At 39.8% G+C, this 17,835-nt stretch overlaps 1 protein-coding gene across 1 annotated transcript in view; it reads right to left on the bottom strand.

Moving 5' to 3' along the window:
• Nucleotides 1-1,995: 1,995 nt before the first annotated feature.
• LOC138740046 (piwi-like protein 4) overlaps nt 1,996-17,835 on the bottom strand; it is a 91,281-nt gene continuing 75,441 nt past the window's right edge. Inside the window, exons 15-19 of the mRNA XM_069892486.1 lie at nt 16,710-16,780; nt 15,498-15,651; nt 7,622-7,747; nt 6,451-6,598; nt 1,996-2,208 (exon numbers count right to left, since the gene is read on the bottom strand). Coding sequence (XP_069748587.1) covers nt 2,092-2,208; nt 6,451-6,598; nt 7,622-7,747; nt 15,498-15,651; nt 16,710-16,780 — 616 coding nt within the window. The 3' untranslated portion in view covers nt 1,996-2,091. The remainder of the gene's footprint in view (nt 2,209-6,450; nt 6,599-7,621; nt 7,748-15,497; nt 15,652-16,709; nt 16,781-17,835) is intronic.

Raw genomic sequence — 17,835 nt, forward strand, 5'->3', positions numbered from 1 at the left:
GTCCTACCCATGTGAGACTTCCCAAAATGCAACACCTCACCGTTTGCTGCTTGAAAATCCCTCTGTCCGCCTGCTCAAATGATGAAGATCCTACTGCAAACTTTAACAACAATTTTCAATATCTACAATACCAGACACTTGTTATTCATGACAGGCAGCAATGAACTGAAACCTATGACACACATCTCATCTTTCCACCCTCTGCTTTATTCTAAAGCCAATTTTCTATCCATTTTGTTCTCTCCTTGGATCCCACCCAATTTCACCTTCCAGAGTAGCCTACCATGCAGAACCTTTTCAAATGCTTTCCTGAAATCCATATACACACCTAGATCTCTGCCATCTTCAAAAACCTTAATTAGATTTGTGAGATTGATCTCTCAGCTACAAAACCATTCCAATGATACCTAACCACCCTTTGTCTAAGTGCATGTATATCTTTAGAATGCTCTCCAGTAACTGAACAACCATAGATCTTAGGCTCACTGGCCTGTAGTTTCCTGGCTTTTCCCTGCAGTCTTTTCTGAATGCAGGTATAACATTTGCACCCTCCAGTCTTCTGGCACCTCACTTTTACTTAAAGTCTAATAAATTCAGCCAGAGTACTTGCAGTTTTCCATAGTGTCCTCAGATATATCTGGTCAGGGACAGATCTGTCCATCTTCCTGTGCATCAGGACCTTTAGCACCGCCTCAACCACAAAAAAAACCTGAAAGTTCTCAAGGCACAAACATTGACTTCCCCAAGTTCCCCAGTCCTGTCTTTCTCCACAGTAAAAACAGAAGTACTCATTGAGGACCTGTCCCATCTTCTGCAACTCCACACCCATTGACTGCAACGATTCCTGAGAATCGTTTGATTACCATTTATCCCTTTATGAACTTGTAAAATCTCTGAGGGCTATTTCTTAATGTTAATCGTTATAGTAGTTTTACTTAATGAAAAATTGTGACCATTAACAAAAATAAATCACACACCTTTATTTATCAGAACAGTGAATACCAACTTTTCAATACTTTTAGCAGTGATTTGGAAATGCAATATAGTATCTATTTTGAGCAATAATTGTTATAGCATATAATGCAAAATGAAAAAAAAAACTCAAACTACACCATCAAGTTAACAAAACAGTTCAGAAAGTAAATAAGAATTTTTTTTTGTGTAACAGATTAATACTATATCAAATACTTTCAAATATTGACTGAGAGGCTTTTAGGTCATAAGGTTCACCAGCCTGAGATGATTAGTTGTTGATTACAACCTAATTATCAACGATCATTTAAATTTACGGTATTCTAAAACAACAATAAATAAAAATTGTTCTTTTATTTTTTAGAAATATGTACAGTACAACTCCAATTTATCTGAAATGGTTGGGACTGGACCTATTTTGGATAAACTATATATTAGAATTTTTAAGAACAGCCCAATAGCAACAGCAAATCACTTGTAATATTTGTTTAAACAAACAGCAAGGGATGGCATTTTAAGCATGAAATAATGTTTAATTCTTATCAAAGAACAATCTGAACAAAATAAGATTTTTTTTAAATTAAAACTTTTTCAACCTGTGTTGTCAGTTCAGCTCCAAAAATCAGATAACTGAGGATTTCTGATTGTTTTGGATAGCCCCCTTAATCTAAAAATTTTTGGATAAATGAGGATTTTTGATTTTTCTGAAATCCTCAAATATTGAAAAAAAAAATTGGAACTGAACAGACATCACTTTTGGATAATTGAAGTTGTACTGTAATCACAAAACAAATTATACTCAAGTGCTGTGAAGTTGAAAGTTAAAGTAAATTACCTGTGCTAGGAAAATACTATATTTCAGGTAATGTGCAAGATCACCATGGATTTATGATTTTGTTTTTAGCAGATCAGATTTTGAAAGACTGATTAAAAATTTAACAAGATCTGTTTTCATTTAAAGGAAATGTCAGAACCAAAAGGAACTTCTCAAACATTAACATGGAGTCTTGCTAAAATGTAAACTATTGAGAATTTCACAATCAACCTAACATGCATAACAATTTGGTTTTTCAGGAACTTAAAATAAATTGCACTAACAACATGCTGGATAATTTAGTTTTACAGAAAGAAAAGGCAATCCGCCAACTCCAGGCCAGGCTCTCTATGAACATTCTGAGCCACCAAACTTGTAAGCTTGCTTGCATATTGACATGGAGCTGGAACGCGTACCACACCCTGCAAAAAGACAAAAATAAATGATGAAAAGTTATCAAAAACAAGTTCAAAACATTTGACCAAAACTTTTAATGAAGTAAATGATATGAAATTTAGTGGGAAAAAAAACCAAGTTGAATAATTTGATGAACTTCTTATTGGGCTACGTCACATTAACGAAGATAGTTTAATTGTAGTGAGCATAAGATGCAAGTAAATTTATGCCAACAGATGGAGTTTTCTAATAGGTTGTAGGAAGGACGTTCTATTAAATCTTTGAAGAAAGTTGATTCTGATAAGCAGCACATACTAATCATGTTTCCAAATCCTGTTTTCAAGAAATTACAGGGAATAATAATTATAACCACCTTAATAATACCATAATATATATCTTGATGAAAGTACCATATTTTCAGGGGGGGGGAAGAGATTAAATCAGAAGGTCTGGATTAGACTATATTCATAAATCTCATATAAGGCTCCCATATTTAACAAAATTTATCATAATCATCTCATTATTACAATGAATGTGTTCTTTTTTTTTCCTCTCTGTAGGAGTTGGGGATAGTGGGGGGGTGAAAATTGAAAATTATTTAATATCTGTTATGTAATGTTACAGCAAGATAATTTGAAATGTATGAAAGATACTAATAATTTTTAAAAAAGAAATTACAGGGAATAGTAATTTTAAATGAATGCTTTTAAGTGAGAGCATTTCAAAGAAGACCACAAAAGAACATCTTCAGCTTAAATTACATTTTCTACAAAAATATCATCTGCTTTAGGATCAAGATCACCAAGATATTTTATATTATTAAATCTTGGTAACCATACAACCATTTACAGCATAGAAACAGGCCAGATTGGCCCTACTAGTCCATGCCGAACATCTTCTGACCTGCATTAGGCCCATAACCCTCCACACCTCTCCCGTTCATATACCTATCCAACGTTTCCTTGAATATTAACATCCATCTCGCTTCTACCACCACTCTTGGAAGTTCATTCTATACCCCCATCACCCTCTGCATGAAGAAATTCCCCCTTAAGTTTCCCTTCAACTTTTCCCCTTTTACTCTCAATCCATGCCCAGTAGATCAGTTATGACTGGTGACAGCACCTCCTCCACAACCACCCTTAAATCTGGTGTCCAGCAGGGCTGCATATTCAGCTCCCTACTCATACACCCATGACTGGGTGGCCAAACACTGCTTCATTTTCATCTATAAAATCACAGATGACACCACCATTAGCAGCTTAATCTCAAACAACAACATTAGAATATAGAAAGAAGATAAAATGGCTATCTTCTTTATTGTCATGACAGGACAACCACCTCCCTCTCAATGACAGCCAAACTACAGAGCTGGTCATGGACTTCTCAAAGAAAGATGGAGCTCATTTCCCTGCCCTCATCAACAGTGCAAAATCAGAGACGGTAGTTCTCAGGGGTAAACATATCCAGCAATGTCTCCTAGTCAAATTTTGTTCACGTGATGGTTAAGAAATCACACCAGTGCCTCTACTTTTTCAAATGCCTGAGGAAATTCAGATTCACCTGCACCATCCATCAAAAGCACCCTGCCAGGATGCATCACCACCTAGTTTGGAAACTTACCCCAGTCCACAAGAATTGTTGAATTTGTGAATGCAGCTCAGACCATCACACAAATATCTCCACCTCAATCAACTCCATCCATATTTCCCACTACCTTGGAAAATTTGCCAACATATTAAAAGACTCATCTCCCTTCTACCTCATCCTGATGGAAAAAGATACACGTGTAAGATCACATACCACCAGATCCCCAGGACAATTTCTTTCTTGCCAATATAGACTCCTGAACAAACTTTACAATTGTAAAATAAGATTGTCTTGCTCTGTTCTGACTGATCTTTCTCTGTAACTCTTCACTCTGTACAGTGCTTTTACTGTGGTGCTACGTATGGATTGACTCACTGAACTGCTCACAAATGAACTTTCTCACTGTTCCTCAGTACACATAACAATAAACTTGAACCAGGTTGGGCTTACTATACTTTGATCAGAAATAAGACCAAATCCATGAACATCTTCTCTCACCATACAAGAAATAGGACCAGATGTAAGGCATTTGATCTCTCTAACATGCTTCACAATTCAAAAAGATCAACACTGATCTTCTAAATTAACTATATTCCTGCCCTATTCTCATTTTTCCTGATTCTTTGAATATGGAATATGTAGAAATCTCTCAAACTCCATTTTAATATGAGCAATGACTGAACCTCCACAATCCTTGGGGGCAGAGCTTTTGAAGAATTCACTCTGACTGAAAACAACTCTACTTATGTTTGATGAACAGTTAATACAATAAATAGAAAAAAGGAGGGAATTAATGATGAAAAGATCTAACACTGGAAACAGCAACAAATAGCTGATGGATGTGTTTGGTCCATTCTTCAACTTCCAAACTTTCCAAATTAAAAATTTGCAAGCTCCTAAAATGACTTTATAATAGACAAAAATGTTGCATTTTTCAAGGTGAAGTCGTAAGTCATCTGATTAGAATGTGGAATACTGCTCCCGTCAACTCCACTGGTAGGGTGTGAAATGTGATACACATGTGTTGTTCCTGGAGACTCCTGCTGGGAGGATAGCTCTAACTTAAATTTACTTCAGAGGTCAGCAAAAACACAGAAATGCTGAGGAACTCAGCATCCATAAGAGATAAAGATATATAACAAATGTTTCGGCCTGAGTCTCTGCAAGGTGTGAGTAAAAAGTAGGCAGGCACATGAATGAAGGCTGGGGGAGAAGAAAGGGGAGGAGCACAGGTAAAAGGTGATAATTGGACAGGAGAGGATCTGTGAATGGAGAGCTGGAGGAAAGGAGAGAGACAGAAAGAGCTAGAGCAAAGGAGAAATATTGTTTGGGGGGTGGCCTAATGGAAACTGGAAGTTGATGTTAATCCTATCTGGTTGGAAGGTGCCCAAATGGAATATGAGATGTTGTTCCCTCCAATTTGTGGGTGCTTTCAGTCTGGCATGCATGAGACCATGAACAGATATGTCATCAAGGGAATGGGGCGTAGAATTGAAGGAGATCTTTGTTAATGTGGTGGACAAAGCCGAACTGCTCAATGAAATGATCTCCCAGTCAGCGTTGAGTGTCTCCAATGTAGAAGAGACCACACTAGATGCAGTAGATGACCCCTGCAGATTCTCAAAAGAAGTGTTTCTTCATTTGGAAGGACTATTTTAGGGCCATGAATGGTAGCAAGGGAGAAGGTACGCCCCTCAGCAGTTCGCTGCCATGCTTGCTGGGGACTTTAACAATTAGCTGCTACTATTTTACTTTAATTCTTTTCATCCCTAACTCTTCAAAGCAATCCTTTAATCAAGATAAACAGATTTATGAAATTAGATTTTAATGAATAAAGCACTTTTAGATAGTGCTGGAAATTCTAATCCATGATATCAACCACATTTTCCATCAGTTGTTGAGACCAAGATCAAGACTGAACCCCAATTTAAGAAAAGAGTCTTCTCTTCTGAATAAGTTGTCCTTATAACACAGGAGACCAATCAGCCAATTGGGTGCACAACAGTGGTTCTCAACCTTTTTTCTTTCCACTCACATATCACTTGAAGTAATCCCTATGCCATCAGTGCTCTGTGCTTAGTAAGGGATTGCTTCAGGTGGTATGTGAATGGGAAGGGAAGGTTGAGAATCACTGCTCTTGACCCAATTGTTACTGAAATAATTGGCATGAGAAAAATTGTCATTGGCCCATTTCCTTTGGAGTTATGAAACCATGCACATAACGAGTCAATTAGGGACGATTAAAACAGTGGTTTTCAAACTTTTTCTTTCCACCCACATACCACCTTAAGCAATCCTGGCATAGGGAATACTTAAAATGGTAGTGAGTGGAAAGATAAAGGTTGAGAACCACTGGTCTAAATTGTATAAAACTGACACAAAACCACATTCTTTAAGTTCAACTTTCATTAAATGAGCGTTTACATACAGATAAAAGATGTTCAGATATTCATAATCAAATATTGCTTTTTACATTGTTCACTTTCCAGATTAAGACCTCTTTTGATTAATTTATTAGATAGTTCATTAACTGATATTGGCCGAGTAATTCTATCCTTGATAAACAGTGTAGTGCTAAGTTTATCACAAAACAATTACTGCAAAACAAGTGGATGATGTAGAGGTGAATATAACAGCTCTAAAAGCAATTAATCCTGCCTTTTAATAATTCTACTTACAGTCCAGTTGTAATAAAGGTGACACAACTTGTAGGTTAACCTCTGTACGTGATCTGGCTTCATGCGACTGTTGTCGTACACTACATTGTAGTGTGTTGGGGAAACTGTGCCTTGACGTGCACACTGACTAATGAGGAAAAAGTCATACCTATCAACATCAGAAGGAAAATCAAGTTAATATCATCATATTGTGATCCACTCTGACACCAATATTGGAGGCTAGTTTATTGGCTTTAAACATAATGGTCTGACTGCTTCTGGTAAGAGGCCAAAACTTCCATCAGTCTCTGACAAGGACATCATAGGAAAAAACTTCCACCTGCCCATACCTAAATGTTCAATTAGACAGAGGCTAGAGACAAGGCTACAGAATGCGATAGGGAAAAGAGGCATGAAGATGATTACTGGCTCCTAAGAACAAAAGAAATAGGAGCAAGAGTAGCCCATCAGGCCCACGGTTCCAGCTGCACTATTTAATGAGGTCGTGGCTGATCTGGCCATGGACTCAGCTCCACTTGTGCACCAGATACCTATAGCCCTTAATTCCTCTATGATTCAAAAATCTAATTTACACAAAAATGCTGGAGAAACTCAGTAAGTCACGCAGCATTCTTTATGTGGCAAAGATAAGGATACTAACCAATGCTTCAGGTCTGAGCCCTTCATTAAGGTATGAGCAAAAAGCAGACAGGTGTCAGGATAAAATGATGGTGGAAGGAGCACAGGCCAACATTTAATGAGGAAGCCTCTGCATCATTGGGAAGATAGTTCCACAGATTCACTACTCCCTAGGAGAAATGATTTCTCCTCATCTCGCTCTGAAGTCTACCTCCATGAACCTTGTGACCATGTACCCTCATTCTATTCTCACCTACGAATGGTAAGCTGCTTCTATCTTTACCTATTTCTTTCACAATTTTATGTGTTTCTAAAGATCTCCTTACATTTTTCTGAACTCCAATGAAATATATCTGGCTTAGAGAGAGGGAAATGGATGTCTCATTTTGTGGAAGCTCCTCAAACTATTGCTGCAGACTAGCACAGAGTTTGTCAAACATTATCCAAGTTAGACTATAATGTCTCAGCTGGCGTGATTACCTCAAAAGAATTTCAGAACTGTAGGTAATTTGATGTGGAATTCACTCTATTTATATATATACTTTTTACAAACCATTCAGGATGAGTAGCTTCACTGTCAATCAATGTGCCAACTGGTGGATTTTGAAGCATTCCATTTATATCAGCAAAGAATCGACAGGTACCTTTCTTCCAAACTACAATGATGGTAACTTTAGGGCTAAAAATACAAAGACATCCATTAAAACAAATACAATTCTACAGATGTTGGAAATATGAAATGAAAACAAAGAATGCTAAGGACACACAACGTTAGATGCACCGATGGAGAGAGAAATAGTTGCTGTTTATCAGAAATTAAAGGTAATGTGTACTCAATTGTGTTATGAACTTACAAGGTGTTAAGTGTAAATAAACAGAAATAAGTGGGCTATTCAGACTTTCTGCTATTCAAGGTATGAAGTGTTAATGGAGACAGTAGCTAGGGTGCAGCATGTGGGAAATTTGGGACAGCACAATTTTTCCCGACTATACCTGTAAGAGGTGCATCCAGCTGCGAAGACCGAGGTAGGGAAATGGAGATGAAGCTGGATTAATTCTGGATCATTCTGGAGGCAGAGGTAGTGAATGAGAGGAGCTTCAGGGAGACAGTCACCCCAAAAAGTCAGGAGGCAGGTAATTGGGTGACTGTTAGGATAGGGAAGGGGAAATGGGAATGGGCAGACGGTACAGAGCACCCCTGTTGCTGTTTACCCCTCAATAATAAGTATACTGTTTTGGATACTGTTGGGGAGGGGACATGATCTACAAGGGACAAGTCGTGGTGGTCACATCTCTGGAACAAAGGCTGGTCCCTCAGCTCAGAAGGGAAGGGGGTAGAAGAGGAGTGCTATGGTAAATGGGGACTTGTTGGTTAGGCGAGCAGATAGGAGATTCTGTGAACGAGACTAAAGCTACAGTACCAGGGTCAGGGATGTCTCTGAGCAAATTCACAGGATTCTGGAGGGGGAGTGTGAGCAGCAAGATGTCGTGGTTCATGTAGGGACCAATGGCATAGATAGGAGTAGTGATGGGGTCTTGAAAAAAGAATGTAGAGAGTTCGGAAAGATGATAAAAATCAAGACCTCAAGGATGGTAATCTCGGGATTGCTGACTATATCACATGCCAGAGAGGGAAGAAATAGGAAATTATGGCAGATGAATGCGTGGCTGATGAGTTGGTACAGGGGACAAGGGTTCAGATTTGTGGATCTTTGGGATCTCTTCTGGGGAAGGTCTGACCTGTACAAAAAGGACAGGCTGCACCTGAACTGGAAGGGGACCAATATCCTGGTGGATAGGTTTGCTAGAGCTATTGGGGAGGGTTTATATTAGTTTGGCAGGGGGGTGGGAACCAGAATGTGAATGCAGAGAATAGGTCAGAAGGTCAAAAGCAGATGTGTGCTCTGAGTTTGTGGGGAAGGACTATATCACCGTCTGGTATTGAAACACAAATATCCCTGAGCATAAAGCCCCCAAAAGACAGTGGGCACAGCCCAGGACATCACAGGCAAAGCCATCTCCACTGTTGAGTACATCTACAGGGAGCACTTCTGTCAGAGAGCAGCAGCAATCATCAAAGACCCTCACCATGCAGCATGCGCGCTGTTCTCGCTACTGCCATCAGGAAAGAAGTATCGGTGCCACATGACTCATACAACCAGGTTCAGCAACAGCTGCTACCCCTCCACCGTCAGACTCCTCAACGACAAATTCAATCAGAGACTAATTTAAGGTCTCTTACTTGTGCACTTTATTGATTTTCTTTTTGTTTTCTCTGTTTTGCACTACCAATTAGTAGTAATTCTGCTTCACCCGCAGGAGAAAATAATCTCAGGTTTGTTTGTGATGTACTCTGAAAAATCTGAAATCTATGGAAAAGGATAAAAGCAGACAAAATGGTAAAGTGCTTAATTGGGAAAGGGCTAATTATGATGGGATGAGACAGGAACTAGCAAGAGTAGATTGGAAACAAATATTCAAGGGTGAAAGCACTGAACTAATGTGCAGGAATTTTAGGGACCAGAGCGCTGGGTTCAAGATACTCGTCCCACAAGGAAAAGATGATAGAAGAAGGGAACCGTGGTTGACGAAGCAGGTGAGGCAGCTAGTTAAGAGGAAGAAGGAAGCATAAATTAGATATAGTTAGCAGGAAACAAGAAGGGCTCATGAGAAATATATGGTAGCCAGGAAGAAAGGAGAGCTCGAAGGGGGTGTGAGAAGGCCTTGGTATGTAGGATTAAGGAGAACCCCAAACCATTCTACGTTAATGTGAAGAACTGAAAAATTATGAGAATGAAGGTGGGGCCACTAAAGGATAAAGAAGACAATGTGTCTGGAGGCAGAGGTGGTTGGGGAGGTCCTAAATAAATATTTTGCTTCAGTATTTCCAAGAGAAAAGGACCTTGATCAGGGTGAGATTGGAATAGAACAGGCCTGTGTGCTGGACTATGAAAGGTTAAGTAAGAGGAAGTGTTGAATATTCTTAAAAATATCAACATTGATAAGTCCCTGGGGCTGGAAGCGATTCACCACAGGTTGCTGTGAGAAGTGAGGGAGGAGATAGCTGGGGTAGTAGCTATGATCTTCAATCCTCTTTGGCCACTGCGGAGGTGACAGAGGATTGGAGAATACCAATCGTATCCCCTTATTTAAAAAAGATAATAGGGAGAATCCTGGGAATTATAGATCAGTGAGTCTTTGGTCAGTGGTGTGTAAACTATTGGAGTGGTTTATTAAGGATAGGATCTATGAGAATTTGGAAAAGTCCAGTCTACTCAAGGATAGTCAGAAAGGATTTGTGAAGGCAAGGTTGTGCCTCACAAGCCTAAATGAGTATTTTGAGGAGGTAACAAAAGAAATTGATGAGGGTAGGGGAGTGGGTGTGGTCTACATGGATTTCAGTAAAGTATTTGACAAGGGACCCTCTGAGACACTTGTTCAGAAAGTCATGAGGCATGGGATCCATGGAACCTTGGCTGTGTGAATAAAAAAATTGCCTAGCAGTTAGAAAGTAGAGAGTAATAGTGAAAGCAAAATATTCTGTCTGGAGGTCAGTGACTAGTGGAGTACTGCAAGGATCTGTTCTGGGACCCCTGCTATTTGATTTTTATAAATGACCTGGATGAAAAGGCGGAAGCAGGGTCAGTAAGTTTGTGGATGATACGAAGGTTGGAGAAGTTGTGGATGGAGCTGAAGGTTGTTGAAGATTTCAAGAGGATAGAGGCAGGATGCAGAGTTGGGCGGAAAAATGGCAGATGGAGTTTAATCCAGATAAGTGTGAGGTCATGCAATTTAGAGGGACAAACCAGACAGTTGAGTACAGGGTTAATGGTCGGTTACTTAAGTGTGTGGATGAAATGAGGGACCTTGGGATCCAAATCCATACCTCCCTTGAGGTCGCTGCACAGGTTGATAGGATAATCAAGAAGGCCTATGGGTAATAGGGGATTGAGTTCAACAATAGAGAGGTCATGTTGCAACTCTACAAATCATATTTAGAGTATTGTAGAGAGGGTGCAGTGGAGATTTACCAGGATGTTACCTGGATTTTAAAATAAGTCTTAGAGGCAAGGTTAGCAGAGTTGGAACATAAAAAAAACATAGAAGGATGAGAGGTCTTAATAGAGGTCTACAAGATTTGGTGGACAGCCAGCAGTTGTTTCCCAGGACAGGAATAGCAAACCCCAGAGGACATGTTTACAAAGTGAAGGGAGGGAAGTTTAGGAGAGGCATCAGGGGTAAGTTTTTTTTTAATGCAGAGTGTTGTAGGTTCCTGCAATGTTTTGTCAGGGACGGAGGTGGAGGCTGAAATATTAGGGGTATTTAAGAGACCCTTAGACACATGGATGGAAGAAAAATAGAGGGTTATGGGGTAGGGAGGGTTTTGAATTTTTTTTAAGGAATATATGTGTCAGCACAATATCTAGGGCCAAAGGGCCTGTACTGTTCTATGCTCAATGTGATCAGAACCAAAAAGCAATTTCAGTGTAATCTTCCCATTATTTTCTTTAATTCAAACCATGACATCTAAAATGTAACTACTTGATTCTTAAATAGATTCAATGACTTGGCCTCTGAAGTAGTAAATTTCACAGATTGACATCATCTGAGTGCAGAAATTTCACTTTATCTCAGACTAACTGTTGCCCTTTATTCTGAATGGTCAAGTTGGGGGGAGCATCTTCCCCAAATTCAGTCTGTTTAGTCCTTTCAGAAATTGGACCTCCACTCATTTTTCTCAAGTCCAGTGAATGCAAACCTAATTGACTAATCTCTCCTTATTCGGAAATCCTGTCATCTTCAGAATCAGTTAAGTGAATCTCTGCTGCATTCTTTCTTTGACAAGTTTATCCATAGACAAGGACTCCAAAACTGTATGCACCGTCCAAGTATGGTATTGGCAAGACATCCTTGCTGGCAAATTACTTTTGCTATGAAGGACAAGATACCATTTGCTTTTCTGATTGCTTGGTGCTCCTTTCAGTGAGTGACTGATGTCCTGGAATACTCAAGTCTCTCTGTGCATCAACATTTCCCATCTCAACACCATTTAAAAAACACACCATCTGCTTTTCCTACCCAAATGGATAACTTCACACATATCTTATGTAATGCTGCATCTGCCTAGTTGGTTTTTGCCACTTGCACAATCTGTCTAAATTGCCCTGAAGACGCTTCAAACCCTTTTCACACTTACAATCCCTGTCAGCCGCATATCTCATAGGCAAACTTCAAAACATTAAATTGTGTTCTTTCATCCAAATCAACATGAGTAATAGTTGAGGGTCAAGCAGTGAACCCACAGTAACCCTTCATCATTGCGTGCCATCCCAAAAAAAGACCATTTATTTCTTCTCTGTTTCCTCTCAAGCAATTATTAATACATGCTAACATGTTACCTCTAATACTATGTGTGATAGTACAGATCTATCACCAATGTACATAGTGTATATAGTTACTGTATCTAGACTGTGCTTACAGCGATTGGCTGAGAGCTAAGCCACACCTATTGTTTGGGCCTTAAAGGGTTGTGTCCCTAGCCAGGTCGGATCATTCCGGACTGGTCGGCCACCTGTGAAGAGCTCCGGTCTTTTGCTAATAAAAGCCTTGGTTTGGATCAACAAGTCTTTGGTTCTTTCGACGAGCTCTACAATTTTATTAGCAAAAAGAATTTTTTTTGAAAGGGATGGAGCGTTTAACTCGGCCAGAAAAACTTGATATCGACCCACAGTCAGCTACAGCCTTCAAAGCCTTTAACTTCTGGCTGCTGAACTTTGAAAACTTCCTGAGATTCATTCAGGTAGAGGAGGATAACCAGCGTCTAACAGCATTGCTGTCTATGGTGTCCTTGAGAGTCTACGAGAACATCCAGGATGAGACCACTTACACCGCAGCCATAAAGGTACTGAAAGAACTGTATGATCAACCGGTGAACAGAGTTCATGCCCGGCTCATGCTTGCGTCGAGGAAACAACAGCCCGGCGAGTCCAGCAGGGCATATTTACAAGTATTAAAGGCATTGGGCAAGGACTGTAACTGTGTGGACAAAACTGCTGCCGAGATCACTAGCGACCTCGTCCGGGATGCCTATGTGGCCGGGCTCCGATCAAACGAAGTGAGGCTGCGTTTGCTCGAACAAGGGGTAGAAAAACTAGAGGACGTGGCCTGGATTGCAATCACAATGGAGGATGCAGCCTTAAAGTCCACCGAGCTCTCTAGGGACTGGACCCCTCGTTCTGATGTGAGTAAAGTGCCCTTCTACCCTACCCCTGACGGCCTGTCGGCTGCTGCTACCCTGCCCCGTGCGAACCCGAAATGTTATTTCTGCGGGAGGGACAAGCACAGCAGGTCCCAGTGCCCAGCAAGAAAAGCCAGGTGCCACAAGTGCCTTAAAAAGGGCCACTTTGCTGCAGTCTGTAGGTCTAAAATGGCCGCCAGCAAACACAGTGCCTCGTGTGAAGCTCAACCGCCACTATCCCATTCAAACTCTTCTTCCCCAGAGCTCTCGTCCAATGAGAGCGAGGGCTCCCCTGCACGGCAACGCCTGACATCACGGAGACGCCGAACCCGGAAGGGGCAACCCACATTACGCATACGTGGAGTTCCCAGACGGGCGGGAGGACACTGTTTCGGTGCGGGACCTAGCTCAGGACGCGGTAGACCCAGCAAACCCCCCAACTCCTTATGCTCCAGGCCCCGTGCCGCAACAGAAGGACCAACAGCACCCCAATGACTCGGGCCACCCTGCCGACAAAACGACTGGGGAATTGAGTGACGGAGCAGTCGCACCCGATGAGCCCGCTGGTGACACCACTCCAGCGACCCCAATCCCGGCACCACGGCGGTCACGCCGGATGGTCAGACCCCCTGACCGCTACAGTCCTTGACCTACCCCTTCCTTTTCATTCTCTCCCTCGTTTTTGTTTTTTTTTTTTCCCGGGTCAATTCTCCAAGAAGGGGTGAATGTGATAGTACAGATCTATCACCAATGTACATAGTGTATATAGTTACTGTATCTAGACTGTGCTTACAGCGATTGGCTGAGAGCTAAGCCACACCTATTGTTTGGGCCTTAAAGGGTTGTGTCCCTAGCCAGGTCGGATCATTCCGGACTGGTCGGCCACCTGTGAAGAGCTCCGGTCTTTTGCTAATAAAAGCCTTGGTTTGGATCAACAAGTCTTTGGTTCTTTCGACGAGCTCTACACTATGCAACATTATTTTATAATCTTTTTTATGTGGGAATTAATCAGAGATATTCTGAATATCCAAATACACCACCTCCTTTGGTTTTCCTTTATTTGTTCTACCCATACATCCTCAAAAAAACCTCTTATAAGTTTGCCAAAAATGATTTCCTCTCCAGACATTTATGCTGACTTTATCTAATCTTGTTAGTATTTTCCAAATTTCCTTTGTAACTGCTCCTTGGGCACAGAAATAATGTCTTCCTATATGAATGAATTAACGTGATCCACATCATCTGAAATTTGAGATATGATGATATAATCTTTTGTAAATATTTCAACTTTTAATTAAACATTTACGGATACACTGCTTGTGATAGTACAGATCTATCACCAATGTACATAGTGTATATAGTTACTGTATCTAGACTGTGCTTACAGCGATTGGCTGAGAGCTAAGCCACGCCTATTGTCTGGGCCTTAAAGGGTTGTGTCCCTAGCCAGGTCCAATCATTCCGGACTGGTCGGCCACCTGTGAAGAGCTCCTGTCTTTTGCTAATAAAAGCCTTGGTTTGGATCAACAAGTCTTTGATTCTTTCAACGAGCTCTACACTGCTATAATGTGAATTAGAATGCTGAGAACACCTCAGTACTACTTCAGCGCTTCCCAAATTATTTAAACAAAAATGATCAGAGTTGTATTTTGGCAGAGGTTCTCCTGATAAGCCCTGCTAATATTGGTGGAAATTAAGGCTACTTTGGATGTATGAGAGAAATTCTGTAAAACAGTAGGTGCCGGAGAGACACATTGCTCAATCAGCAGGTGTCTCACGTTCTGGGATGAAAGGGTCAGCAACTAAGGTAAGAGCCAAAACGCTGCATGTTTAACTTAAATAATAAATTCAAGTGGTTCTACACTGCTTTACCTTTTAAAAGGTTTCAATACAGAAAGCCAAAGTTAAGTACAGTAAAATCCCCAGTATCCCACACCTATACCAGATAAGTGAATTTTCTGGTTACTTAAGATTGCATGTTGCATGACTGGCAAACTAACTGCTGGGGGGTGGCAATTTTAAACTTTCATATTTTTTACCTATTTACTTTTTGCAATTTTTTAAAATGTATTTTTTCCCTAGCTAATTAATAACGGGGATTTTACTGTATGTCATTACCACACATTTGTGTGTGTTAGTGAGCTTACTGTTCTAGTTTGATGTTTCTATAAAGAAAGAAGTTGATCCTTACCTATAATCTGAATTGACTATCTTGAAGCTGTCAAGTATTTGAGGCACTTCATACTCAACCAATGTCATAAGTTGCCCATCACCTACACCATCACGATAAACCACAATGCGGCCTGGAAAGTCATGATTCACTTCTAGCCATTTATGTAAAGCACCTACAAAATATCACGTGGGCTATGAAATTACATTTTTGATTGAGTAATACTTTCAAGACTCTTTCACTGGAGCCAATAAATAAATAACGACCAATTTAATTTCCATTAAGTTTATAGTTGAGGGCAATCAATTCTTGCAAAAAGATTGCAATGTATGCCCATTATACAGGTACATTGTCTGGAAATCCAGTATTAGTGTCAAACACAGGCAGGGAAAACATCAAAATAACTCACTGTACAGTTCTGCTTAATCTAGTATTGTGTAGACCTCTTCGCTTCATAATTGTCTCCTTAGATGTACTACTTATGGTAGTTCATTCATTTGAATGGGGCTACTGATAATGCTCGGGAGAAGTTCTTAAATTTGCTTTGCTTCACAATTTTAAAATTAGTTTGCAGAAATTTGCTGTATATTTTACTTTTCAAACTTTTAAATTCATCTTTTTTTATTTGGTCTACTTCAATTATTTTTGAAGATCTTTGAATAACAGTGAAAATGGCTTTCACAATATTGAGCTATCAAAGATCATCTGGGTAAATCTGTCAGGAGGACTACAAGTTCTACATCTAAGGCTTGATTGCCACTTGTGGCTTCATCTGCCTTGCGGAAGGGTCTCTGGCATGGAGGTGGCCAGACAGCTGATGTTCAAGCATCGGTAATGTCCTTATTAAAACTATGTCATGGCGGCAAGTGGGTAGTGTTTAATAAATTATCATGATGGATTGGCCAGGGAACATTTTTAGCCCTTCTATAGCTTAACTCAAGGTTTAAAATCACCAATTCATGTGGGAATAGTGGAATATACCATGTCTCCTTTGTTGAGTATGTCTAATATTTACAACAGTCTAGAAAATCCTATTGTTAAATTCTCGCACCTGGGCTAATCCACAAATGACTAGATTTTGTCAGGTATCATCAACTTGTGAGGCTGGGGTTGAGTTCTCAAGCACTAAAGCCAGATTAATGTCCTTATCACAACAATGTTATACAGGTACAAAAATGTATAATGTTTATTGTTAAACAGAATTAGCAAATAAAAACAGGGTGGTAGTCATACCTTTCATGCAAACCTTCAAGCAATCAGCTACTTCAACACCAGAAGGCTGAAAGATACAGCGACAAAACCATCTGCAGAGAAATCCATCCATTGAAGTATTATGATTAGTAAATGGATACATATTAAGATTGATTTAAAAAAATTAAATCTATATTGATTGTTTTGCAATAGTTATTACACACAAGATAACATGGGAAAATCATCTTTCATTGTCCCAAAACATCAAAATTGCACCATTTTTAGTTGGGTTAAGAATGGTACACATTAAGAACTTCCTTTTCTTAGGAATAATTTGAATGAGGGTAAAAAAAAAAAATCAATTGTCATGGCAATCTACCATCAGGTGGACAATTGTATGCTTCTTAAATATTGTTTCCACAGTTGCTCCATCTATTTCAAGGAGACCTGACAGTCTTGGTTTGTAAATGTGCAGAGATGCATCTGTCCTCTCTCTTTAGCCAGTACAGTAGTGGGTAGGAGCTGCACAACTATCAGTACCATATACAAGTATACCCTGTTACACGAATACTCTATGAAAATTCGATTTTACAAAGAAATCTGTGTTCATTTTTATGAAAGTAATTTGAATAGGTTTTGAATGGGTTTTTCATTTTTACAAAAATAGCCTTCACTAGTAATGAATGGGTCTTCACTTTACGCTATTTCAGCTTGTGAAAGGTTTCATAGGAATGCTCTAGTTTCATAAAGCAGGGTAAATCTGTATTATTAGAAATGTATCACCCATAATTGAGAAGTTCTGCTGCTATATCATACAATAAGAGGGCATAGTTTGCTGACTTCCCCTAGACGGTGCCACTTCCAGAGGAGGGCATGTACTATTCTGTAGTGTTCTGGCTTCTTCAAAAGTGGACTAATGAGAATAACATCAGGCATGGAAAAATCAAGTTCTTCCCTCTTTAAATATGCTGGCCACTGCCTAGGTCAGATGCCCACAGTGGATAACAAGGTTACTAAGTCCTTTTTCTTCAAGAATACAAATTTCACCCATTCACCCCACTACAATATATTATTATGGGTTTTTTATATATCTTTGTGTTTTATATATTATAAATAAAGTTTTTTTAAATACAAATTTCTGAAAATGCAGCAAGCTTTTGAAAAGGTA

This window comes from Narcine bancroftii, chromosome 7 (genome assembly GCF_036971445.1).
Source record: "Narcine bancroftii isolate sNarBan1 chromosome 7, sNarBan1.hap1, whole genome shotgun sequence".
Lineage (NCBI taxonomy): Eukaryota > Metazoa > Chordata > Chondrichthyes > Torpediniformes > Narcinidae > Narcine > Narcine bancroftii.